Here is a 24,637-nt window from a genome sequence, read left to right as displayed (position 1 = left end):
GACCCTTTACTACAGTAGTCCTGAATCAAATATATTTTTTATATTCTTCTTTTTAATTTTTTGCATGAAGAATTTATATTTTGCAGATTCCACCAATCTTTCTTCAGAGTGAAAAAAATTAAGCCCATTAGAAAATTACAAAATCTGTGTCCTGTTTCACAGTTTATCATAGTGTTATATGGTGGCCCACACAAGAAGAGTCACAAATTTTGGGGGTGACTAGCCAAACAGCTGAAAGCCGTTATTCTGTATATGTATGTGTGTGTGTCTATAATCAGCCTGTGTTATCCAAGCCAAGCAGCCCTACCCTGGCAGAGCTGAGACTGGGGAGACCCGGTCTCTTTCCAGATTCATCTCTCCAGCTTTGTTTGACTAAGTAGTGCCATGGTGTTGGTGTTGGAGAGGGCTGGAGTGGTAACAGCAGCAGCAGTGCAGCGTATGCGTGGGTTGCCTGAGCCAGTGGGGCTTGGCACGGGGAGGCAGCATATGTTCATGGCCAGCTTCCTTCCTCCTCTCCCATACTTATCTGTCTCTCTCGTCTCTTCTGTTTTCCCCCTCTCTCTCTATAGCTCACTTCTGTTAAACCCCACCTCCACTTTTGGCTTTGAGTGTCTTGGTATCACCTGTGGGAGACAGCACAGAACAGAGATCAAAGGGCACTGGGGATCCCAGTACCCCACCATGTCTGACTAATACCACAGCCCTTTCTTCTAACAGAGACACAGACTTACACACTCCTCTTTGTCATCTTTTCATCTGGCATGGGATCAGAGAATATTTGGTGGAGAAGCTAATATGTTGTGCCTGTAATGGGACTCTCTGGTTCATTTTTAATGCCTTTCCAATGGTTGGTCACTCACACCTTGGCCCATCTCTGCCCTACATAAACACTGGCTGTTAGCCAAGCATGTCAGAGGCAACCATATCTGAATTCTGCCAACTACCTGCTAGATATGGACCACCATCCTGCTGCATAGCAGACTTAACTGTGTCCCAGATACCCGCAACCAGCTGCTTCAGCCTTTACACCTTCACTTTTGCTTCCTGCTCTCCTCCTTGCCTCTTGGACCAGTAAATGAACGCTCATTTGCAAGTTAGATAAATCCTTTGAATGTATTATTGATGCAAACAAATTAGCCTGTGGGCCCTAGACAATACCTAATGGAGCCTTGGCTTATGGGTGAAGTAGTTTCCAGCGAGGGCACTGTCGGTGTTCCAGGATTGATGCCTGCTCTTCTGCCCCGTAATTATTTCTCCTACAAATTATTCAGCTGTTCTGATGCAGTTTGGGGTTTAAAGCAGTGCTTCTTATTGCTGGCTATGTATTTCCAGGCCTTAACCCAGCTCCATTCATTAGTTTATTAAAGAAAAAAGACATGAGCAATTAGATAACTGGGATAAAGCCACCTAAATGAGGGGATGTGTTATTATTCAAGTTTATGCATGCTACTCATAGAATTCACTGGGGTTTATGTTGGTGCTGCTTTTTCAAGGATATTCTCTTATCTTGTTGTACACAGACACATTCACACATTTTAACAGTCTCGTATAAGCCTATTCACATATTTACAGAGATTCAAACTGGCTCGCTTTTGCAAATATGCATAGAAACACTGTCAGAATATGTGTTCCTAATATAGGAAAAGTGGGGACACATCTGGACGCGTTCATCCTTGATACAAACTCACAGAGAAAAAGCAAGTGCGCATAATTTATGCTAGAAATAGAGGCAGAGGTTGAAAAAGAATGAGAAGAAAAACTCAGAGAGGAGATGAGAGAAAGAGAGGACTGCCATACTGTCCTCAGTGATTAGGACCCAGTATTGATCAGAGGAGGTAAGGGGAAGGCAGGCTGAGAAAGGGTGGGAAAAAACAGGCCCCGGGGCTCAGACCCCAACTCTCTGGTGGCCTCTGCTCTGTTCCGCTTCTGCAAGCTGGCCAGGGCCAGTGGGAAATTCATCAAAGGGTCTTATCCCCCTATCTGTCCCACATGCACACACAAATACACATATCCATGCATAACACTGGCCTTTGAAAAACATTCTATTTGATGACATCGTTTCCCTTTTTTTTTCCACTGTTAGAGATGGTAAATTAAACCTGATATGTTATTGCCACTGTGGTGAAAAGAGACAGGGTGTCCTATTCTCCCAGTTGTCTGCACAGTGCTAGTCACATCACAAGGATCACATCAGCACTCTAAAACTTTGTGCCACGTGTGCCATAGATCAAACACAGACACATGTGCATTCACGGATACAGCATCAGTCAGCTGCTCATGATGGGGGATCCATATTCTCCCCAAGTATTCAGTATGTGTACAGGAAGTATTCGATACTCCGTGCTCTCCCAGGGCTAGACCTGTGTTAATGCATTTTCTCCTTTAAGTCTCTCTTTTTTCCTCCCCCTCTGCTCCCTCTGCCGGCTTTTCAGCTGACTCTGGGCTTTGGCAATCTTATTTGCCTTTCGATCCAGATCAATCTTTGTCTTATCTACAGCTCTTGAATCATAAACATTTGATAGGCTCAACCTTGACACTGACAAACATGGAGTGGTGAGGGTTTGGGGTAAGGTGCCTTTGGAAGACTTTATGCGATCCCTAAAGACTATTGAACTTTGCCGCTAAGTACAACCCCCCCAAACACAGATATACGCTCATGTTTTGTGCGCATCTCATCACATAGACACATATACAAAGTTTGTTCCAGATATATTTATGTATACGTGTGTGATGTATTATTCATAAGAAGAAGCATTCATCGCAGTGACACACCTTGAACAATTTGAAGACGTGGTGTGCTTAACAGCTTATTGTAGTTTCTGCAATTTGGCTCACCTCCGGCTGATTAACACTGCCCTCGAGTCCTCACTGTGCTTTATCTTATGATGAATTAGCTGCTATAAGAAACATGGCCTCCAAGGGAATTAATGAATATTTACCTGACATTTTTTAATTTTTTACAGTGCTTTTTGCTACTTTATAAACCCTACATTTGTTATGTTATGTTATGTTATTTTATGCATTTCTAAGAGTCAGAAGATCAAAATCACACAAAACACAGTGTGTTACTTGAAACACAGACTAATAGAATTAGCCCTGCGATATTATACAAATGATTATGTGCAGTGTTGTTTCTGTCACTCATCAGGTGCATTTGTTTTTCATGAGACAAATTGGGTTGAAGTATTTTGAAGCTGTCCAAATATAGGTTACTGACAAATGGCATGTCCATTCTCTTTCATGTTATAAATCTGGATTTTTGGGGGGATCCAAGCTAGTGATTGCTTGAAGGGACCCAGCTGGCTCAGTAGATGAACTAGAAGTTGGACACGAAGGTGTGAGATGGTGGTGCACCTTGAAGATGGGGACCCCATCCAGTTTTCACATCTGATTATCTTTGGTGAATCCAGGGTCACATCTGGTCCTGCGCTGAAAGAGATGTGACGTGTTATGTGCTTCCAGGAGCTGGTTTTCTACTCTTTGTGGGTGTGCTACTGATTTGATCCTACAATATTCGTTTTGTTGTCAAAGCAAAACAAAAGATTTTGGTGAAGTAATTCTTTCATTTGCAGGGTTGATACTATAATTGAGCATATTTGAACCCAAAACATTGTCTATTCCTAAAACTAATTGAATATTTTTTGGCATCTAAACCAAACCAGTAAGGATAAATGAACTCCCAAAACCCAAACATGGTCTCTCTGGCAAACAACATTTCAACTTACTCCACCACCAGCCCTCCAGCCTCCTAATGTGGACTTTGTAACCGTTCAAAAGAGAAGCACTATCTGTTGCCGTCCAATACCTTGGACCACCACCAAAGGACACCTTGTGCATATCTCTGTGACACCAGCGGGATTTGACAGAATAGCACTGTTTGACGCTCTGGGGCATTCTGGTCCCACTCTCTCTTCTTGTGTTTTAATGGGACTTTCTTTCCCTCATTTTCTTTTTCTCTCTACCTCTCTTTTTGTTCCCACCTACATTTTTTGCAAAACAGCAGATCAAACTTTTACTTTTAAGTGTGTATGTGAGTGCTGCCAACAGCAGAGCAGTCAGCAAAGTGCCACCTCAGCACCTGTTCTTTAATGATTAATACCATATTGATGGTCTCAATTAATTTCCTATTACACCACCAGAAGGTTGCGGTCGCTCTGTCTCTGTCACGGCCCTGCACTTGTTTTTTGAAGCCTCTTTGTGGCAGCTGCTGGATGGAGATAGTATGCCTTTCTCTAGCTCACACGCACAATTTTACAGACAGACATACGACACATGCACGTACACAATCACACGCAGAGTAGTATCTTGTGGAAACACACACACACTATTACACGCTGCTTTGCGCCTCACATTTCATATGCTAGCACATAGATAAACAAATAAAATGTAACTCTGGTTTTTTGTTGTTGTTGTTGTTGTTGTTTAATCATTTTTAAAAGGGACTTGTGTTTTGGTTACAATGTTGTTCAGCAGTGGTTGGAAAACGAGATTCATCTGTTTCTCTGTGCAGTGCTCTGTAGCAATTTTATAAACCACTACTCTCACCTGATTGTGTGACTTTGGTACAGCACAACCCCCTGTGTTTTACATTTAAACATGGCGCACTGCATTTTAGGCCATTTCCTGAAGGCATTGCTTTGGTTTGTGCATAATCCCCTTCCCTGCAGTGTTACATATTTGTAACAGTCTGTAAGCTACTGATTTATTCCCATGATGCAATCTTTTTGAACTGTGATTCGACATCACACTACCATGACCTTAACTGTCTGCAGACTTGTTCCTTGGATCAACTCGCAGTCAACACTGCCCCTGTTGAGATACTGGGGAAATGCTGTTTGTCGATTAGAGTGGCAGGTCCCTGATGCAGCTTTTTTTTTTCCCCTTTTTTGTTCTTTTCATTACCTTTTCTTATTCAATGCACAATGTCTCATCTCTGTACTTCAGTCCAAAAACACCTCTATATCTTTCTAATGTGCACTGTTAATCTGAACCTTATTTTTTCATTCTGTCTCACACACACACACAAGTACCCATTCACACACTGTCTTTATTTTTCATTTTTCATGTGGACCCAGTACACACCATTGGTTGCTAGGAAACCATTTGAGCATTTTTTTTCCCCCATTGGTAGACATTTGATTACCCATTTGTATGTTTTGTGTGTGTGTGTGTTTGCTCATGTGCATGTGCAGAGGTTTCTGCGTATATCTCCAGAGAGAGGTCTTGCCAAGCTGAGCTCAGGGACTGCTCCACTATCCAGCCCAGTAATAACAATGAACCCCTCACCCTGTTTGACAGAGGACACAGGCTCAGCAGTCCTGTGGCTACTGTTGTCAATGTGTGAAAGGCTCCTGATGCTTTGTGGTGTAAGTACATATCTACATATGTGTGCATTCATGTTCACAACACTTTGTGCCTGACTGGGTCAGTTCTGTGATACAACCCCAGCAGTTGTTTCTGATGCTGACCAGTGGCGTTATCTATTGTTCTTCAGCGAGCTATTGCGAAGGAAGATAGTGGCCAGGTTGGACCGTCTTGCAGCTGGGCACACATCAGTCCTCCCTGTGACTCCCTGTTTAGAAATGCACCAGCACATCTCACTCCCCTGGCTGCTCCTGTGAAGTCCTGATTCGCTCACAGACATGGGCAGAGGCACATAAATAGTACGCCTTGTCGACTGGCACAGAGAGAAAGACAACACACGCGCACAAACAAATCAGACTCAGCACTGATATGAAAGAGAGCAAGAGCCAAAGAGAGGGAGTAAAGAGAGATGGCATTAGCAATGTTTCTTCCTCCAAATGAATTGCAGTATGCCCTAAGAGGAAGAGATGAAAATAAGAGAGCGAGGTGATGAAAAAGACTCAGAGAAAGCCAGGGGTTGTGAGGTTATTGTGAGGTGGAAACAAAAGAAAAGAACCATAAAGAGAGAGAACACATGGTTAAAGCCCCACTATGTCTGAGAGGGCTCACTAACTTTCTCTCCCTGCTTTTACTCCCATGTTACTTGGTGTCACCTGCTTGGCCACTGAATTTTAGGATAACTGCCATGGGCTCTGCTAAGGCCATTATGGCAGTCAGTTGGGCTCCGGTTGGCCCTTTCCCAGCTCGCCCCTGTGTAGCATTGACTCTCACTTGGGACCACCGCAGCTAATGGAGAGGGTAGTGTGTTCTGTAAGGGCCTTAGGAAGAATAAGTGGGCTGTAAACTGTGAGTTGTGTTGTGGCAGCTAAAGGAGCTTCGATGCCTCACTGCCTGGCTTACTGCCTGACTTACTGCCTGCTTGGCATCCAGAATGCTGCTCCATATTCAGGCTCTGAATACTGGCCTTTTGCACTTTTATTGTAATGCATGCAGATACTTGGCAAGGCAACAAACACACTCCACCTTTTACTGTGGTGCATTGCACAAATAAAATATTTCAAAGCGGGGAGGAGCCACACACAAAAATAGTGGAGCACTCTCTTGGATTCTCGCAGACGTGTAGAATTGCAAAATGCACTCACATATCTCCACAATTACACACACAAGTGCACATACGCGCACACGCATACACACAAACTTGCATTCCCCCACCCAGAGTGAAGCCATTCTGCCCCTCTAAGCTGAGTTATTTAAAGCCCCGCTCTCAACTCCATCGGAGTGATTATGTGCTACTGAATTAAACATCACAGGCTTCAGCCCCTGGCTTCCTCTGAAACACACTCAAACATGCTGGCCTCTTCCTGGTCCTCAAAAGTTCCAAGTTCTGCCTTTCATATCTCCCAGCCAGTACACTAGGTAGTGGAAGTAAAGAGGTGGAGTATGAATCTTCCCTAAATCAGGATCTCCTGCTGTGCCCCCTGCTCTGCCATTCCTCTCGCATACCTTGGACACAGGCATTTGATGCAGTTCACATTAAGAAAGCCCCCTGTAAACTGACTCTTACCCTGGATTGATACTCACCCCAGGCGTCATTTTAGCTTGGCACTCAGGCAGTGCTGTAATTGATGGAGAGCTAGATGCAGTAGAAGGTGAACTGTAGCAGTTAAGTTGTGCTTTGACTCTAGACACCCCAATTAGAGTGTCTGTATTCTAAACTGGGAACATTTAAACAAAGAGGTTGTCATAGATAACCCAGAGAGAAGCAGGTTCAGATAGGGGTTTGCTCTGCTAGCTCGACAGGAGCTTCGGGCTGTTTGCTACCTATTTGGGAGGGTTTGACATAGGGTTTTGTTTACCTCAGTGTGTGTTTGTGAGTGTGAGTTTGCGTGTGTGCTGATGAACTGCGTGCGCATGTCTGTGCTTCTGTGTGCCGGCATGAGGCAAGGCACCAGCCAGCCACCCCCGCATTCCAAAACACACCCTTTGGCAGGGAACGATAAAGGTTCCAAACAAAAGGAAGAAGTCTTGTGACTTGTGAAGGTGAACTTATATCACCACAGAGGCAGTTGACCTTGAAATGAGCGGTGGTGTTTGGGGATGGGCGGGGGAGGGCAGTGTTTAAGAGTGCAACCTCAGTGCCAGAGGCCAGGAGGCTGCCTAATGACTGGCACCCGATGCTATCCATCACCATGCCACTGCCAGGGCAGCTGCCCCCGCATAGCCAAGTGAAGAGAGCCTTAATCACCCCTCGTACTTATTCTGCAGACTGTGAGCACATGACATGCAAGACATACATCCGGTGCACAGGTGTTCCATATTCACATGAAACCGCACAGGCAAATGCAACGATGCAAACAACAAATTCTAATATGCACTGCACATACAGACAGCATGAATATGCAGTCAGTGCACTCAATTCAGACTCACAGCTCATTGCACTCATTCTGCACGCATACTGATGTACATACACCAACTAACATACAGAAATCTGCCTCTAGACGCTCATTCAAATGCTATTTATAATCTAATGTAGGCAGACTCCGATACAAAGGCAGAGACATCCTCACCCATCCCTGCTGTATTTATGCCTTGATGCTGAATGTTTGTGACAAAACAATTGACTGCTTCTGCTTTCTTGATATTTTGTATTGAAATGGATATCCTATAGCCTGCTGGTTCAATTCTTCCACACTGAACTGCCTCAGTTTTTTTTAGTGTTTTGCTTATTTCCCTGAAAGTGGAAAGAGGGGCTTTTCCCATACCTAATTTCCTGTCTGCTCTGCACTTTCCTTCAGTATGACAGACTTTGAATCCCCCCACTTTTTCAGTGTCGGTTATTTTATCAGAGTGGAACAAGGTTTCCCTCCTTCACTCCCTGGCTCATCCTTGTTCCATGAAGCATCCCCTCTCAATTAAGATTCTTTCATGTTAATGGTGTTCTTATCGCTCCTGTGCACGAGTTGTGAAAGCGAGGCCTACTATGGTGGAGTACAATCATGGAGCAGAGCTGCCTGAATGACAATATAAGAGCTGTTACCCTCATTCTTCTTTCTCTCTTCCTCTGTCTTTCCATGTATCTCTGTCTCAAATTCTCTCTTTCCCTTGCCTTTTTTGTCTCTTAATGAGCTATGGTGGACTGTTGGAGGAGCAGCTACATGGAAGAACTCCAAGAGAGCGGCACACTTGTGGCAAGGTCACAGAGACTTAACGAGACAGCCGACACATCACTTGACCACTCACACCAGATTTTACCAACAGATGTAATTTGTGCTCGAGTCTCAGTTCGTTATATCTCTGTGCAGTTATACACGCACATTCACTATTATACATTCAGCACAAAGTAGAAGGTCATTGTATCTGTCTCCACCAACATCTAACTCCGTCTTCAGCTCCATCAGCGAATCTCTCTCCCTTTCTCTCCCTCCTTGTCTTTTGGAGTAGAGCAGGGTGTATGACTTCAGGAGGAGGTAGGCATTCACTGAGAGATCGTAGGAGCACTGGCTGCCTCTAAGTGCGTGGGTGCCAGAGAAACCTGTTGCCTGGCTACAACAGCACCTTTATCCTTTGGTTGCGATGGCGATGTCTTGCATATGCATGTGTGTGCGCGTGAGTGTTGGCACTACACCTTTTTCATGCTTGTCTCGTGCGTTGTATATTAGACTGTAATTGTCTGTGTGTGCGTGACTGTATTATTTTATATGTGCATTCATTCCGTTGTATGTTGGTGTTTTTCACTGTGTTTTTGAGAGAGATCGGTGAAAGGAGGGGCAGGAAGGAGCTCCACCACACAGCAGGCCTTCCGCCCCCATGGCTGACTCCCCAAGACTCCTCTAGTAATTAGCTCAACATCTATCCATCTGTTCTAGGGAGGCGCAGTAAACATTAACACAACACAGCATCATCAAAATACTAGCTACACATGTTATATTTTATGCATACATGATAAATTCATGGATTAATACACATGAGTGATTGGCACAGATGCTGACAAGCAATGTCCGGCTCATGTAAGAATATAATAATATACAAATACACAGTTGCGTATTGGTCAACGGGCATACAAGGACAAATCCCAGTGAGCCACTGCATGGGTGGAACTGTCAAAAAACCCATTAAGTTTTTACTGCCCGTCTGTCTCTTTACTGGCCAGTTCTCCATGCTTCCATTCAGAGTGTGCATGAAAGTGTGCTGCGTGCACATGTAATCAATCCTCCGACCTAACCTGACCCGAGCAGCCCCTTTTTAGTCTGTTTTACTTTTTCTGTCTTCCCTTATATAATCCCAGACTAATTTAATGATCTTCAGGACAGAACTCTGTGAGGTCAATACATCTGATGTAGGAATCTGTTTTCTAGTTGCCTGTCTCTAGTTGTTTACAATGAATCCAGTTCATCCATGGCGGTGTTGTCTAAAATGCCTAAAATGTTTGCACATGCAAATGCACACCACAGGTTCCTGTAACTCTGTTCTAGTCTTCCCCACCGCTGCAGAGCAGAGGCTGGAGCTCTGCCTTGAGACTTGCATGAGAAATAAGAGGAAAAAAACAACCAAAGACTACATTACACAATTAATCAATAAGTTAATGAGATCTCATTTTCTCTGAAAAAGACTATCCAGGCAAAAAGTCACCCTCAGCCTTTTCCCCCTACACTTGGAAAACCAACTCACTGATATTACACTGTGGAAAAAGAAAGCAGCCAGCAGGAAATTAAATTAAATTACCATCCTGATAGATTTATGTGACGCTTTACACTTTCATTGTGTTGTTTTCCTCTTTGAGTGGAGGTAGGCCTGAGTTGAGAGAGAACTGTTAAATATGTTCTAAAGTAAGAGGAGAGAAAGAAGTAAAACAAGACTGAAAAAAGAGTGAAAGTTCCAGACGTTATATGCCTCTGGCTCTCTTCTTGGTTTACAATAGGTAGCAAATTCCTAATAGTAAAACGCGAACATAAAGATTACTTATATTTGGATGAGCTATAAGACTACCTCATGGTCTCTTCCTTTGTGTTGATCGTGTTATACGTGTGTGTGCATATTTGTGTAGCTATGTGTGAAAAGGTAGGAAACAGCTGGGAGTGTGGGCGTTGGAGGAAGGAGATTGTGCGTATCCACGTGTATGATTGTGTTCAACTAAGCCTTATGTGTCTTGTGAGTACATGTGTGTCTGTTACACTATGCTAATTAGTTTGTCCTTGCTCAGTCTGTTTTCGTGTGCGCTTGTGTGTTTGCGCACACTTCTACATGTGCTCTATTTCTGTGCACATTCACTCCCGACTGTGCCCATAGAGCCACATACATTTATGTACGTTCATAATTGAATGAAGCTGTCTACATTCTGCGCTTTCATTCCAAGTAAAGATTGAGGGCATCTCTTGGCTATTGACACAGCTGGTGATGCCATCTGGGGGCATTGCACACCGCCTGTGCCATCTCCATCCAAACAGGGCAGCAGTCATCACCTAGTGTCCATGCCAATGACAGGGGACAAGGAAAGCAGTACGATAACACAAAGCAATGTCTAGATCCAGCTTCTGCTGCTAGTGGTGAGGGAAGGTCATCTGTCTTCCATAGATTGCATTATGTACTGCTGAACCGTGAGTGCCCAAACACATCAGAGATGGTAGTTGTTCGCATGTTGGGACGTTTTCACAGAAGTAACTGGTTCTGTGTATCTGTGTGTCCCTCCAACCACACCCCTGCCTGATGTAAAAGGAAAATCAGAGTGGGAGGCGGTGGAAGAGATTGTGGTTGGGGATGGAGGGGGGCATAGTCACAGATTAATGGTTCACAGTGAGAGGGAGCACAGACCTACAGTAGCAGCACCTTGATTTATTTGCCACTTAGTACTGATGAAGCCTCAAACTGCAGTCACGCACGTGTTGTCACAGCATTTTTCTCGATCAAGGTCTCAGTCGGTTTGTCCATTCTTGCATCTTATTTAGCTGCAATTGCATGCACACATGTAAGTGTGATTTTGTGTGATTTACTTCTGTAAAAGACAAATAAATCTCCTTCTGTTTCTTTCAACCAACAGGAACACTCCAAGGCCAAACATTCAGAAAAGATTAACAAGCATACCCAGAGACCATGTAATGAGAGCATCTCTTCCTGTGGTTGTACCCATATGTGTGTTTGCACATTTAGCTGTGTATGGGTCAGGTGTATGTGTCAGTATGGGGATATTTTACCTTGTTTGTCTTTGTTGGTTTTAGTGGCAATCAGATGTTGACAGTGAAACAGAAATGATAAAGACTGAAATAAGAACATTCCTTGTGAGAGCTGGGTAATCAAAGCTTTTTATGAATACGGAAGTGAATGGATGTTATTCACACCTGCACAACATTCCTTTAAACGCTACCTATTATTCATAAGCTGTCAATTTAGAGAATTTGCAGAGGTAACCCAGTAACAATTTGCAGGCGGAAAATTATTGAGTTTTGACTTGGTAAATACAGGCAGAGTTAATTGAGGGCATCATCTCACCATGTGGGAGGACTTGACAAAATGCCATACGTGTGTTACACAAGCACACATTGTAATTAACACACATATGCACGTACAAATACACACATTAATGAGCACACGCACTAGTATACGCATCCAATCACACATTTGGAGATGCAGAGATACAGTCTCATAATGAGTGAGATTATTGCAGATTTCTGATCCCAGATTTGTTCTGCTGCCTGGCTATGTTTTGGATTGTGCATTTCCTCTTCTGTTCTTGGGCTTTGTTGTCTGTGTGAGGGATACCATGCAGGGTTTCTAATTCAGCAACATTTACTTCTCACCAACCAGCTGGCTTGTTCCACATAAAAGCCCTCTCATCTGAGACACAGTAGCTACGAGTACTGCATGTGTCACTATCGCTCCATTATATCCTTAAGAAACCATGGAACAGATTATCCACTATGCACTGCAAAAAAATCCTAATCTAACCAAGCCTTGTGATTGTATGTCTAATTGATCTATTTTGAGAATAATATATTATGTAAGAACAGAAAAATGTGTAAGAATGTTCAGAAGATTATGTAAATATGGGTCTTTTTTTATCTTAACAAATTGTACACTATAAAGGTAATTATAGAAGCTGGTTGCGTTGCATGCACATCACACAGCATGTGGATGTTTGAAGCCCTCTTGTGTCCGTCAAGACTGTTATTAGCTGTGCTAACTTGTTTCAAGACTGCCCAGTAATCACACTGGATTTGTTAAGTGAAATTATTACAAATATGTGTGTTTTATCAACATTTGTTTTTTCAAAGCAGTAACAACTCATTTTAATAATCATTATTAACACTCTACCTTATTGAACCTTATCAACTATCATTATTCATTTCTGTTTTTAAGTGCAATTGCATAATCGGGTCTATTTGTTGGCAAAACACAAACTGATTTTGAAATTGTTAACATGCTGTCTGTGTGAGATTAGTCTGATGAAGACAGGGACCAGCCTATTTGCTTTGAAAGTCCAAAGACAGGTGCTGTCTCACCACTGGTGATTATCGAGGACTTGTTTAGCACTTGTTACAGTTTACTGCATGATGTGTACTATCAATCCCCAAAGTCTCAATTTTTTCCTGCACTATGCTGAATATCTGTCATTTATGAGACAGGCCCAATTCCCTCTCATGTACAGAAATATATATGTATATATAATATATATGTGTGTGTGTGTGTGTGTGTGTGTGTGTGAATAAGAAGATTGAATGAGAAGCTCTTTGTAAAACTGCTGAAGTTGTGAATGTGAGATTGTGTATTATTATCTTGTTTGGTAGCTTTGGTTTTGAGAATTTTTCACTAAAATTAAGAATTAAATAAAGAGTGTAAGAAAAATTGACAAGCTGGTTTTGAGTTTATTTGACTCAATACAATGCTTGAGCTGAATTTTTTTTTTTTACCACTTATTTCAAAAGAATACTCACTTTTTTAGAAGGACTGAATGTCTCACTTCAACAAATCTTCTAACTGTCCTTGCAGATAAATTGACTTGTTTCTAGTCTTCATCTTTGCAAATCAAGCTTTTATTTCTTGCATTTGTGTAACCATCCTGCTCCCTCTGATTTCCCCACAGAACCCTGATATTGTGCTCGTCCACTATTTGAATGTTCCAGCGATCGAGGATTGTGGGAAACCATGTGGACCTATTCTGTGTTCCATCAATACAGACAAGAAAGAGTGGGCCAAGTGGACCAAGGAGGAACTGATCGGCCAGCTCAAACCCATGTGTGAGTTGAGGAATTTTGAAGCAGGGCAGCTTGTTTGACGGAAACACGCACACTTTTAAAATTTAAAATGACTTCTTTACAAACAAGGAAATAGCTTTTTAATCATGTCATGCAGAAGAGCAGCCTCATTGGGCAGCTTTTTGTGTCCATTAATCTCAAAATGAACAACAGTAGTCCATGTGTGAGAACTTGAGTAATACTGTTTTGGGCTATGCATGCATTAGCTTTTATTCATAGCCTTTAATATGAGCAGAGGCTGTAACAGCAAATTAGGCCTTAATACTCTATATGCACACCTGCATGTGCATGCATGGAAAGACTACTGGCACCTGTTTTTGCCTGATTATTTATGTTCCAGTCCTATTATCTTATAGCTGGTACACTAAGTGCCCTCAGCACCTCAGTCAGAGAACATCTTTGGCTAGTATTCCTGCAATTTTAAATGAGTGCTTGTGCTCTTCCTGGAGCTGTCTCTTACTTGGAGGTCAAAGTTCAGCTCTTCCCCTAGACCTCTGGCACCACTCCGGCCAGACTGAGAGAGTACATCTCCCCTCTGGTCCATGAAGGAAGTCAAAGCAGAGGAGGGCAGCAAGCTGGTTATTGATTCATTTTAGTGCGTGGGAGCAAGAATGTCTGACTCACCAGAAATCCCCCTTCACCCCTTATCTGGCTCTTTCTGTCTCTCTCCCCCCTCAGTGGATTGATCTCTGTTGTTAATCAGCTTTACTAATGCTCTGTGAGTTGCATTATGTGTTTTTATGAGTCTCTCGACCTGCTCAAAGATCGAGGCAATGTTTTGGAAAAAAAAAAAAGTCAGGGTTTGTCTGCCGATGATAATAGCCAAAAGGGGACCTTGTGGGGGCATTGAAAATCTTTCAGAGAGCTGTTAAGATACCTTTAACAACCACACTCTAATTCGGGCGTATCTGGCAGGGGCCAGCAGAGCTGTGACTGATATTCCAATGGCCAATTATTGGTGATGTGGCTAGGTAAAGAGGAAGGTGTCAGCAGCTTTACAAGCACACACACACACACACACACACACACGTGCTGGCTGCATACTGAATAGGCAGTCCAGGCCATCATCACTGGGGTCTAGGCTGTATTGTTACCCTCATCACAGCATTAGTTTTAGGTCATTTTAACATAAAGCCTTACCTCAGGACAGTCGCTGAGCAACAACAGCCTACTGTATTCATTACATCTGTGGCTTAATGTAAAAATCAAGCACCATTTGCAGTAATGCGTAAAGTCATTAACTTTGGGAGTTGTTGGGACAAAGAGAGTGAGTGTGAGATGCCTTCTAGCTGCCAGGCTACACGAGGGGCTACATAAAGAGCAAAAAAAAAAATCCCTCTCCTTCTTTCTGTCTCTGCTTTCTGTCTTTCTTCTCCTCTCCATCCTTCTCTCTTTCTCCTGGAGCACAAGACATGTCAACATGAACTCAATGATAGAGCAACATTGCCATCTAGTGGCCATGTGAGATAGCAACCTTAATCTCAACACAGGGAGCAGAAGCTAAAACTTGTGATGAAGTTGGCCTCTGTGAATCATGCTTTATTTATATCATAAATTAGCTCCCCAAATATAGTCATTTTTCTATTTTGTTGTGTTTGTTTCAAGATGTTGGGTTCAAATGTGTGTGTAGTTTTAAGACTCCCCCTTCGTATATAACAGAACGTAGCAGAACTTATATGTGCCATTTAGGTTGTATAGTGAAACTATCGGGACAAAATGCATGGGTAACCAGCTGAACAATTTTATTTTCTCACTTTATCAGGAATGTACAAAATCTAAATTTAAACTTTAGAGTTTGAGCATCAAATGCAAAGCGCAAAATTTCCACAGTACACATTTCAGTGTTTTCATGTCTGGCTTATGTTTGGAAATTGTTCTTATTTTCTTTCTTAGAAACTGATGATGGTTCCAATTTCACAAGCTGAATTTTGTCAGCACAATCTTAGTTTTAAATCAAATCGTTATTTTTTCCAGATCAATGCCAATTTTTCCAAAATAATTGCCCCCCTTTGTCTTGCTCTTCCCTTTTTGTTGTGCTTTTCACAAAATTTCACTGCACAAACCATTTGACATGTCTAATGATACAAAAAAACAACAACAAAGGAAAAATGTGGATTTCATGGATCAGTTGAGCTTATTCTGTCTCTCCACAACAAAACACACACACACATTCTTGCTCTCAGTCACAAAACCTTTCACATGCACGAATGCTCACACACAGTAGTTCAAATATAAGCCCTGTGAAACATGGCCTTGTCTGACCTCGTCATCCTTAACACCCCGCGGTGTTTGATGAGAAAGAGAAGTAGCAAGAAGATGGGGGGGGGGGGGGTAAGAGAGGGGCATCGCTACACAGTCACGCTACAGTTCCATAGACAAGGCAGCCAGCTTGATTCACTCTTTTGGTCTAATGCAATAAACACGCAGCACTCTGCAGCTATGCCCCAAGCCTGCTGACAGATAGCGCATGAGCAGTTTTAACAAACACTCAGACAGACAGAAGGCTTGTCTCCAGGCTAGACAGACAGGGCCAGAGTAGAACAGACCAAGGCAAGACAGACAGCACTGGCCATCATATAAACTGTTGTACTCTGCTGTCCCATATAATGTCCAGTGGTGCAGAGACAACCGAGTGGGAGATGCCCAGCATCAACTGCTTTTGTCATTAGGCCTGTATGATGCTGCTCATGACAGGATCCAATCATCAGAATGATCATATGAATAGGTCGCCGTTTGGTGCCTGGGCTGTTGCTTCCACTGGGATTAAACCTAGTGGCAGTGCTCCTGTCATGTCTGCTTTATAATATAACCCTCAGTGAGAAGAGCAGACAGGCAGACACGGTGGTAACTGTACGTCAACAACTCAGAGCCTTCAGGGGTGACACCCGTCTAGATGAACAGGGCTGTGGCAATCTGGCATGAGGGATCAGGGCAGAGGGGAAACAAGATTGTTTGGACAAATAGGATAGGCATGGCGCTGCATGGTGGATGTAAGTTGTTGCATTACGCTCTCACTCTTGCTCTGTCACCCTCTCTGAGTTTGATCATCAGCACAGACATTCATCTGTCCTGAAGCTTCCATGTTGCTTTGCTATGGACGGAAATTCACGACACCATTTTGCCTTGTTATCTTTATTAGCATCATTTCATTAGTACTATTTTGTATATTTACATAATACAAAGTCAAGAGGTTAAAGTGGTTTAACCTCCAAACACAATTTGTGCAATAATTGTAATAACGTTAGCTGAAACTTGCCCCTCACATTTGTTATCTGCTTTTTTTCCTTTTTTCTCTCTTTTTTTTTAGCTCACCCACAGTAGATTAATGGCTGAATAAATCTGACTTTATTATACATCAAACTGAATCCTATTCATGTTTCTATAACCTGCCACAGTTAGTTTTCTGTGGAGCGTATGATCTTAGCTTGATCACTACAGCTCTGCTGACATCTGCTGGTGACCAGCCTGTAATCTACCAAAGGAATGTAGAGCTTTCAAGTTTGATCCTTATCACAGTCATGCAATCATGTTTCCCAGCTTTTTTCACTTCAATTTAACTAGCTCTGTCTTTAATCTCCATTACCCTCACCCTCTTACGCTGTTTTCATCTCCTTTTATCTCAAGTGCAAACAGACATGCACTAAGCAAATCCTCAGCTTTTTTCATACATGCTCTGAACCTCATTCTCTTTATGTATCTCACTTGCATATTTAACCAAAGGAGGTACTAGAGTGTAGAGAACTTGAATTAAAGCTGGCTTGATTTTGTTTGATAGTCTAAATATGCCTCACTTCTGAAATATTACCTTTTTCCCCAGTTGAGAGCCTGAGCTCTGCAGCACTCAGTGATGTCTCCTACCACCTTACAGCCACTGAAACCACTATCTGTCTCATCAGAAGTGGTGGCTGCTTGACAAGTGGAGCGATGAAAAGTATTAGGAGGTGCTAGTGAGGTGTGACTGAGGCAAGCGAGTGGAGCCTTACAGGAGAAAACCTCCCTTTTTCCCTTGGTGCAGCAGCCGATCCGGCAGCAGCAGATTGGTGATGTTCTTTCCCAGAAGCTTTTCCCGTCAGAACAGAGTCATAGGTCAGGGTAAGGGTGGCGAGTGGAAAGATTGAGCTTGCTGTCACCTTCATCAGCACTCACAGAGGAGACGCCATGGAGTAGCAGCGGGCACCGACATATAGGAGAAAAAGAAGCACAACAAAAACAAGCAGTCCAATACAAAAGGCTTGACATTATGTTGAAGTGATACGAGGGGAAAGCAACCGATCAATGCTGCACTAAGAAAGGAAACAGGGGGTTTAGGGTAAGGGGGGAAATTTAGAGCTGTTTCAGTCTAATAGGGAAGAAATGATAGAGACTGAACAAATAATCAAAGGTACTGCCATTTAGATTCTTTATTGAAACTAGTCTGTCTGAGTCGGTGGATTGTTTTATCTTTAGGGAAAACCAGAAATACTAACTGTTTTTATGTGGAAACTTTTTTTGGGAGAGGTGACCAGCATGAGGTGTTCTAGTAGGTAGACAGGGAGGGCAGTGGGTGGGGCGGGGGGTTGGCGTGGCTGGTGGTCTGTTGGGCTGGCTGACATCTCTGTCTCCTCCTCTCTCCCGGCAGTTCATGGCATCAAGTGGACTTGCAGCAATGGGAACAGCAGCTCTGGCTTCTCAGTGGAGCAGCTAGTGCAACAGATTCTGGACAGCCACCAAACTAAGCCACCTCCCCGGACTCACAACTGCCTCTGCACGGGCACCCTGGGTAAGGGCTAGTGGGTGGGAAGGAGTTTATTCTATAAAAGAGAGAACTCAAAAATTCAGCGAGAGGACATAAAGATAATGTTTAGTATGTTGTAAATCAGAGAAGGTTGTTCTTTTATGGGTTGGTGATTTAATAGTGAAATCAAATGTAGGGCCCTATTATCTTTTAAAGTTCCTAATATCTGTGTCAGGGGCATATCTGAAATAGCCTTGCGCTTTTCAAATTTTATGCTAATCTCAATAGCATATTTTCAGCTGTGTTATTTCACTGACTTTTTTAATCAGAAAAAGAATGTAGAGAGTGAAGGTTTTCTAATTTAGAGAACAAATTACTCTAAGTAACCCCCACTTCCATTGTTATTTTTAAGATAACAAGGCGTGCAGAGCGTCCCATACACTTACATCGCCTTATGCCTATGAGAGGATTTATCACATGAAGAAGATTATGTTGCACAAAATTATAAATACAAAAACAAACTAATAATCCATCTTTGCCTCAGTTCATTGAATAGTAGATTTGCCTAATTTTTAAGCACTTGGAAATCAATAGAATAAATTTGCCTGTTTTACTCCCTCACACAGCTAAATCCCAAACCTCTTTTGCTCTGTTTGCCCTTGTATAGGTGCAGGAAGCAGTGTGCACCACAAATGCAACAGTGCCAAACACCGCATTATCTCCCCAAAAGTGGACCCCCGCTCAGGGGGATACAGCAGTGCCCACTCAGAGGTACAGAACAACGATGTGTCTGAGGGGAAAACAGAGCACAGTGCCCATGGTGGAGGAAAAAGCTCTGGGGGAGGGACTGGAGGGGGTAGCACCAGGGAGAAACGCAATGGAAAAGTCCACAAGCCTGTCCTGCTACACCAGAACAGCACAGAGGTGTCATCTACAAACCAGGTTGAGGTCCCTGACACCACTCAGAACTCACCTGTCTCCATCAGCAGCGGCCTCAACAGCGATCCGGACATGGCTGATAGCCCTGTGGTGACAGGGATGAGTCATGTGGCCTCTGTCATGTCTGGCCTGTCTCAGAGTGTCTTTATGTCTGAGGTCCCTGGAGACCCTGTCTACAGCATGTCTCCTACTGGGGGTCCAAATACTCACCTCATGGGTGCAGATGCCACTTCACAGGGCCTGGTGCTGTCTGTGACCTCTGATCGTCACAAATTTGCTTTCCCCAGTGGAGGTGTAGGAGAACCTGGGACTACCACTGCAGGAGACAGTCTTTCCATGTTGTCTACAGCTGGGGTGTCTGAGGAACTGGTGCTCTCCAGCAGTCTGGACTCGGGAACCATCAAGATCCCAGAAACGAATATGAACTTTGATCCCGACTGCTTCCTGAACAACCCCAAACAAGGCCAGACCTATGGAGGCAGCGCAATGAAGACAGAGGGAAACTCCTCCACCTCGTCTTCCTCTGGTGGCAGTGCTAGCACCAATGGCAGTCTACAACGCTCCCCCACCATGCCAGATAATACCTACACTTTCAACTCAGCTCTCATAAAGAACATCAAAACAGAAGATACATCATTTGAGCAGCAGCTGGCCAAGGAGAGTGGCTACCAGGTGGGGGCAGTAGTGAACTGTGGGAGTGGCGTATCTGTGTCATCTGGTGCTGGTTCAGGTCAGGGCAGCCTCAGTCTGACAGCCACAGGCTCCCTGCTTCCATCTGGAGGTGGTTTGAGTCCCAGCACTACCTTGGAGCAAATGGATTTCAGTGCCATCGATGCCAAGCAAGACTATACGTCCAGCACTACCACAGTGAGCTATGGTCAAGCCATGTCCAGTCCTCACATGCAACATCAGAATCGTTCCCCCAGCTTCTTCCTCCAGGATGCATCTCAGACCAGCCAGACTCAGCAGGGGAGGCCCAGCATGGGCCAGAAAACACATTTGATGGAGCACAACTCCCATGACTCTGGAGCTTATATGGGGTTACAAGTTGTAAAAACAGACTCACCTGGCAGTAATGGCCACCTTCATCACCACCATCAGACCCATCAGACCCATCAGACCCAGCACAGAACCAACTGCAATGGAGGCTCACCCACAGAAGGGCCTGGCCAGGCTGGCTCTCTCCAGCTGCTACAATACCAGGGGGCCTTTCCTGGGCTGGGCACTGAGCACGAGGAGGTGGTTGGTCTAGAGCAACCTGGGAATGTGAATTCAGGTCAGACTGGAGCCACCGAGAATGGAGCTGAAAATCTGCTCAAAGCTGGTGATCACATCCAGGGATGTGGGGCAGGAAATGGAGAGAGAGGAGGAACAGAACGTTACCTGCAGCAGGCTTCAGATGGCGGCGATGGAGGGACAGGAGGTGCGGGTGAAGGGGTAGCAATTCATAATGGAAACAACGCCAGTGATAGCAACAACCACCCCCAACAGCAACAGCAGCTGCAGCCTCTTCTCCAAGGCACGGGCATGGTGCAGGGACTCTACAATGCTGTAGGAACCCACCAGGGTCTGGGTGGAGCAGCCAGTAACGGAGGAGCTGGAGGGACAGGCATGGAGATAAGTCTGGATCACTTTGACATCTCTTTTGGAAACCAGTTTTCTGACCTGATTAATGACTTCATCTCTGTGGATGGTAGTGGAACAGCCATGTCAGCTGGAGGGACCTTATATGCTCACCAGCTTGTCACATCTCACAACTCAGATAACCAGACCACAGCTGGTGGGCCCCCACAGCAGGGCCAGGAAGATGGAGGAGCCAGGGGCTCTGGTTACAGCCCCTCAGAGCTCTGCCTCCAACCCTGCTGCAGCCCCCAGTCTTTAAGTGGAGGGGCCAGTGCAGGAGGAGGCACAGGAGAGACCGGCTCATTGTCCTACATGAATGTAGCAGAGGTGGTTTCTGCAGCTGTAGCCCAGGGTGCTCTGGGGATGCTTCAGGCTACAGGCCGTCTTTTCATGGTCACTGACTACTCGCCTGAGTGGTCCTACCCTGAGGTGAGTTTTTTTCTTTTTGGTCATTTATATACCAGCCTAATTGTTGAAAGAGATTAGAAGGACTCACAATAGTCATATTTGTAATAGTCACTTCTGCACAAGAACACTCTAACATTTTTTAGAGTAGCCCACTCATCTAAAGTGCTGTCTGAGGTGTTGTTTTTTTTATACAAAAAATTTAGAAAATTAAAAAATACAATGTTAGGTATGTAAATTAATAATTGACTGAGGATTGATTATTAGAAAAAAATTAATTGAATTTATTGAATCTGAGTAACAAGCTATTTGGTGATTTGACTCCTATAAAGGAACATGGCAAAGCTGATATGGTAGAAGGTAGGACAGTACCCCTGGAGTCCATGTGCTGGTGATGGTGAAAATAAAGCAGACATAGACTTGAAAGAAGCTCTCTGAATGACCAGAATGAGGTGGAGATATGGAGCAAATGGGACATGAATGAGAATCTGGAAACAAAAATGCAGAACAGCACTGAGATTTAAAACACAGGCAACAGAAGCTGATTGGCTCACATAAGGTAAAAAATGTTGAGTTTTGAATGTTTGGCAAAGAAACCAAAAGAATAGAACAGCAGCCCAAATGCACAGGAATTCAGACAGGACAGTGAACAAAGACCCTTCTTATTTAACTTAAGCAGACGCTTCATATAAGAATAGGCTATCCTTATAAATACCCATTAGATTGACAAATTTATTGTTTAAATTGTATATTTTTGGGGGCCTGTTCATCATGTTCACTTCAAACTAAATTATCTGAATTATCCACAGCAAGATCTGGCCAGCACAACAACTAATGTGAAATCATAGCAAACCAAAGGTTTTATGTCAGAAATTTGAATACCTGTAAAGCAACACACATGATAACACGACAAATATAACAACAGTAACAATAGTAAAAAATGAAGTTGTCAAATTTTAATTAAACACTCACATGCATTATATTAGAAAAGACTTTGCTGTCTTTGCTGATGCAGACCCATAGAAAACAAAAGTCCTATTATCTATGTGTTATTGCTCCAACATATTCAAAAAAACAACAGCAAAACATACTCTGACCTTTTCTGTGACCCATAATAAAAAACAGTATTATATAGTACAAGCTAAGCTCTGTGTGTCTGAAACTAAATGGAATTTTCTATGCAGAATTAATAAAGGAGTTAATATAACTAAAGAATGACAACCAGTTTCATCATATTAAATTTATGTAATACTTTGTTTTATTTATACATTTTATAAATAAATTGCACATAACAGCTTTCACGTGCATCTTTAATGTATCCCCTATTTCTATCCCAATAGTAGATTTTACCACAAGAAAATGAAAATGAAATATGAAAATCAGAAAATGTACATTAAAGTTTTTCTGATCCGCAAACAAGGAATGATAGATATCTCTATAAATACATAGATTTATTGCTGTTTCAGACATGACTGGAAATGGCTAAATTTAAATAATTACTCGATACAGATGTGGTCAAAAGTTTAGATACATTAATTATGAGCATGAAGGCCATGGTAATTTTAAGCTTTTAATTATTTCTTTGAACAGTTTTACAGGGTGGAATGACTGTACAGCATACATCCTTAATTACTTTAAAAAACAAGAATTGGTTGAATTGGTGCAGTTTTAAAACACAAAGTGTCAAAAATATGCATATAGCTTCAAAGGTATACATACATACCCACTAATATTTAATTAAATGTCCCTTAGTTAGTAGTACTTACACCAGATGCTTTTGGTTGCCATGAAAAAGCATAATTCTGGCTGGATATTTAACCACTTTTCTTGGAGGAATTTGTAGAGTTCATTTGAATTAGTTGGTTTCCTTGCACAGACCCAGGTTTTAAGCATACTTAATGGCCTATTTCTAAACAACTGCAGATTTCAGTTTAAACAATTGTACTTATGCACAAGTTAGAATTTGTTGGGATGTTCAGGAATAACCTAGGAACCAACAAGGCTCATGTGTCAGTGTGACTGTCCACAGTGAAGCAAGTTTATCATGACTGTGGATTTAGAGGGTGCAATCACAATGCATCCTACAGCGACAAGAGGTGTGGTAGAGGAGTAGAACTGAGGCTTTCATACATAAGAACGCTATACAGAATGTTAAGTATGGTGTAAGGAGTCTGGGGCTGTTTTGCTATGGTACGTTAAAATAATCAAGAAGGAAGACAACTTCCAAATTCTTCAACTTCACCTCAACTGAACAGCTACATGATTGAAACAGGACAATGATCCCAAACACACATCAGAACTGGTTTTGGAATGAATAAAGCAAGCTAAGTCTGTGCTTTTAGGGAAATCAGCCAATTTAACCTCCTAGGACCTGGCGTCCACATATGTGGACATCACATTTTGGGACGTCTAGACCAAAATACTTAATTTTTCTCTACAAGGGCCTGATATCCACTTACGAGGGCATTATACTGCCACTGTTCTATCAAAATTTGGAACAAATGTCCTCATATGTGGATCTCATTTTTCTCAAAAACAAAAATTAGCTAAAAAAAAAAAAAAAAATCAGGTAATTCTTCGTTTTTATATTCTTTAGGTCCCAATCAACCCAAATAGCAAAGAAAAAATAAAAATGCATGCCATGAAAGAGTTCGGGTCTTAGGAGGTTAAATGAACTCTACCAGTTCTGCCAGGAAAAGTGGTCAAATATGCAGCCATAGTCTTGCCAGAAGCTTTTTGACGACTACCAAAAGTGTCTGGTCGGGGTGCAACTTGCCAAGAGACATTTCACCAAATACTAGTGTAGTTTTATGTATATATTTAAACCTGCATGTATACCACTGACCCTGTGTCGATTGGAGAAAATCCAAAATAAAGTCAAACCTATGCACACAATTCTTGATTTTATTTTCAACTTACCGTGATGCCCGTGATGAGCGTATGTAAACTTTGACCACAACTGTGTTTTTCTGTTATAAAACTGACATAATTAGAATTAAGACATTATGTCAGCTTTTTGTTTGTTTGTTTGTTTTTTACTAAAGAAGGAAATATCAAGGTTTATAGAGCCACATCACATCTCTAAAACCAAGGGAAGTGAATGAAGAAAGGATTGGATGATTGCAAAAAGTAATGTTATAACTGATGATAATCGATTGATTAAATATGTTTTAATGTTTTTTTTATTGAGTAGGCAATATGGTAATAGGAAAGCGCTTTCCATTATCACCTAGTAATTACAGTCACGCAAGACAGAGTGGTATGATTAGCATTAGTGTTGAGGACTAAGCATTTGTACTGCTTAAATTCCAAATATATATCAGAAAGTACTGAAAACTAGTAAGTA

At 42.6% G+C, this 24,637-nt stretch overlaps 1 protein-coding gene across 1 annotated transcript in view; it reads left to right on the top strand.

The window, feature by feature from the left end:
* The window catches only part of camta1a (calmodulin binding transcription activator 1a), a 278,847-nt gene that overhangs the window by 228,728 nt on the left and 25,482 nt on the right, over positions 1 to 24,637 (top strand). The window contains 3 exon segments of the mRNA XM_082517771.1: positions 13,439 to 13,592; positions 18,229 to 18,369; positions 18,992 to 21,315. Of these exon segments, the coding sequence (XP_082373897.1) occupies positions 13,439 to 13,592; positions 18,229 to 18,369; positions 18,992 to 21,315 (2,619 nt within the window).

This window comes from Aulonocara stuartgranti, assembly GCF_965226115.1.
Source record: "Aulonocara stuartgranti genome assembly, chromosome: 20".
NCBI classification, from domain to species: Eukaryota; Metazoa; Chordata; class Actinopteri; order Cichliformes; family Cichlidae; genus Aulonocara; species Aulonocara stuartgranti.
The sequence above is the reverse complement of the archived record's forward strand: the minus strand, read 5'-3'. Positions and strand labels throughout refer to the sequence as shown.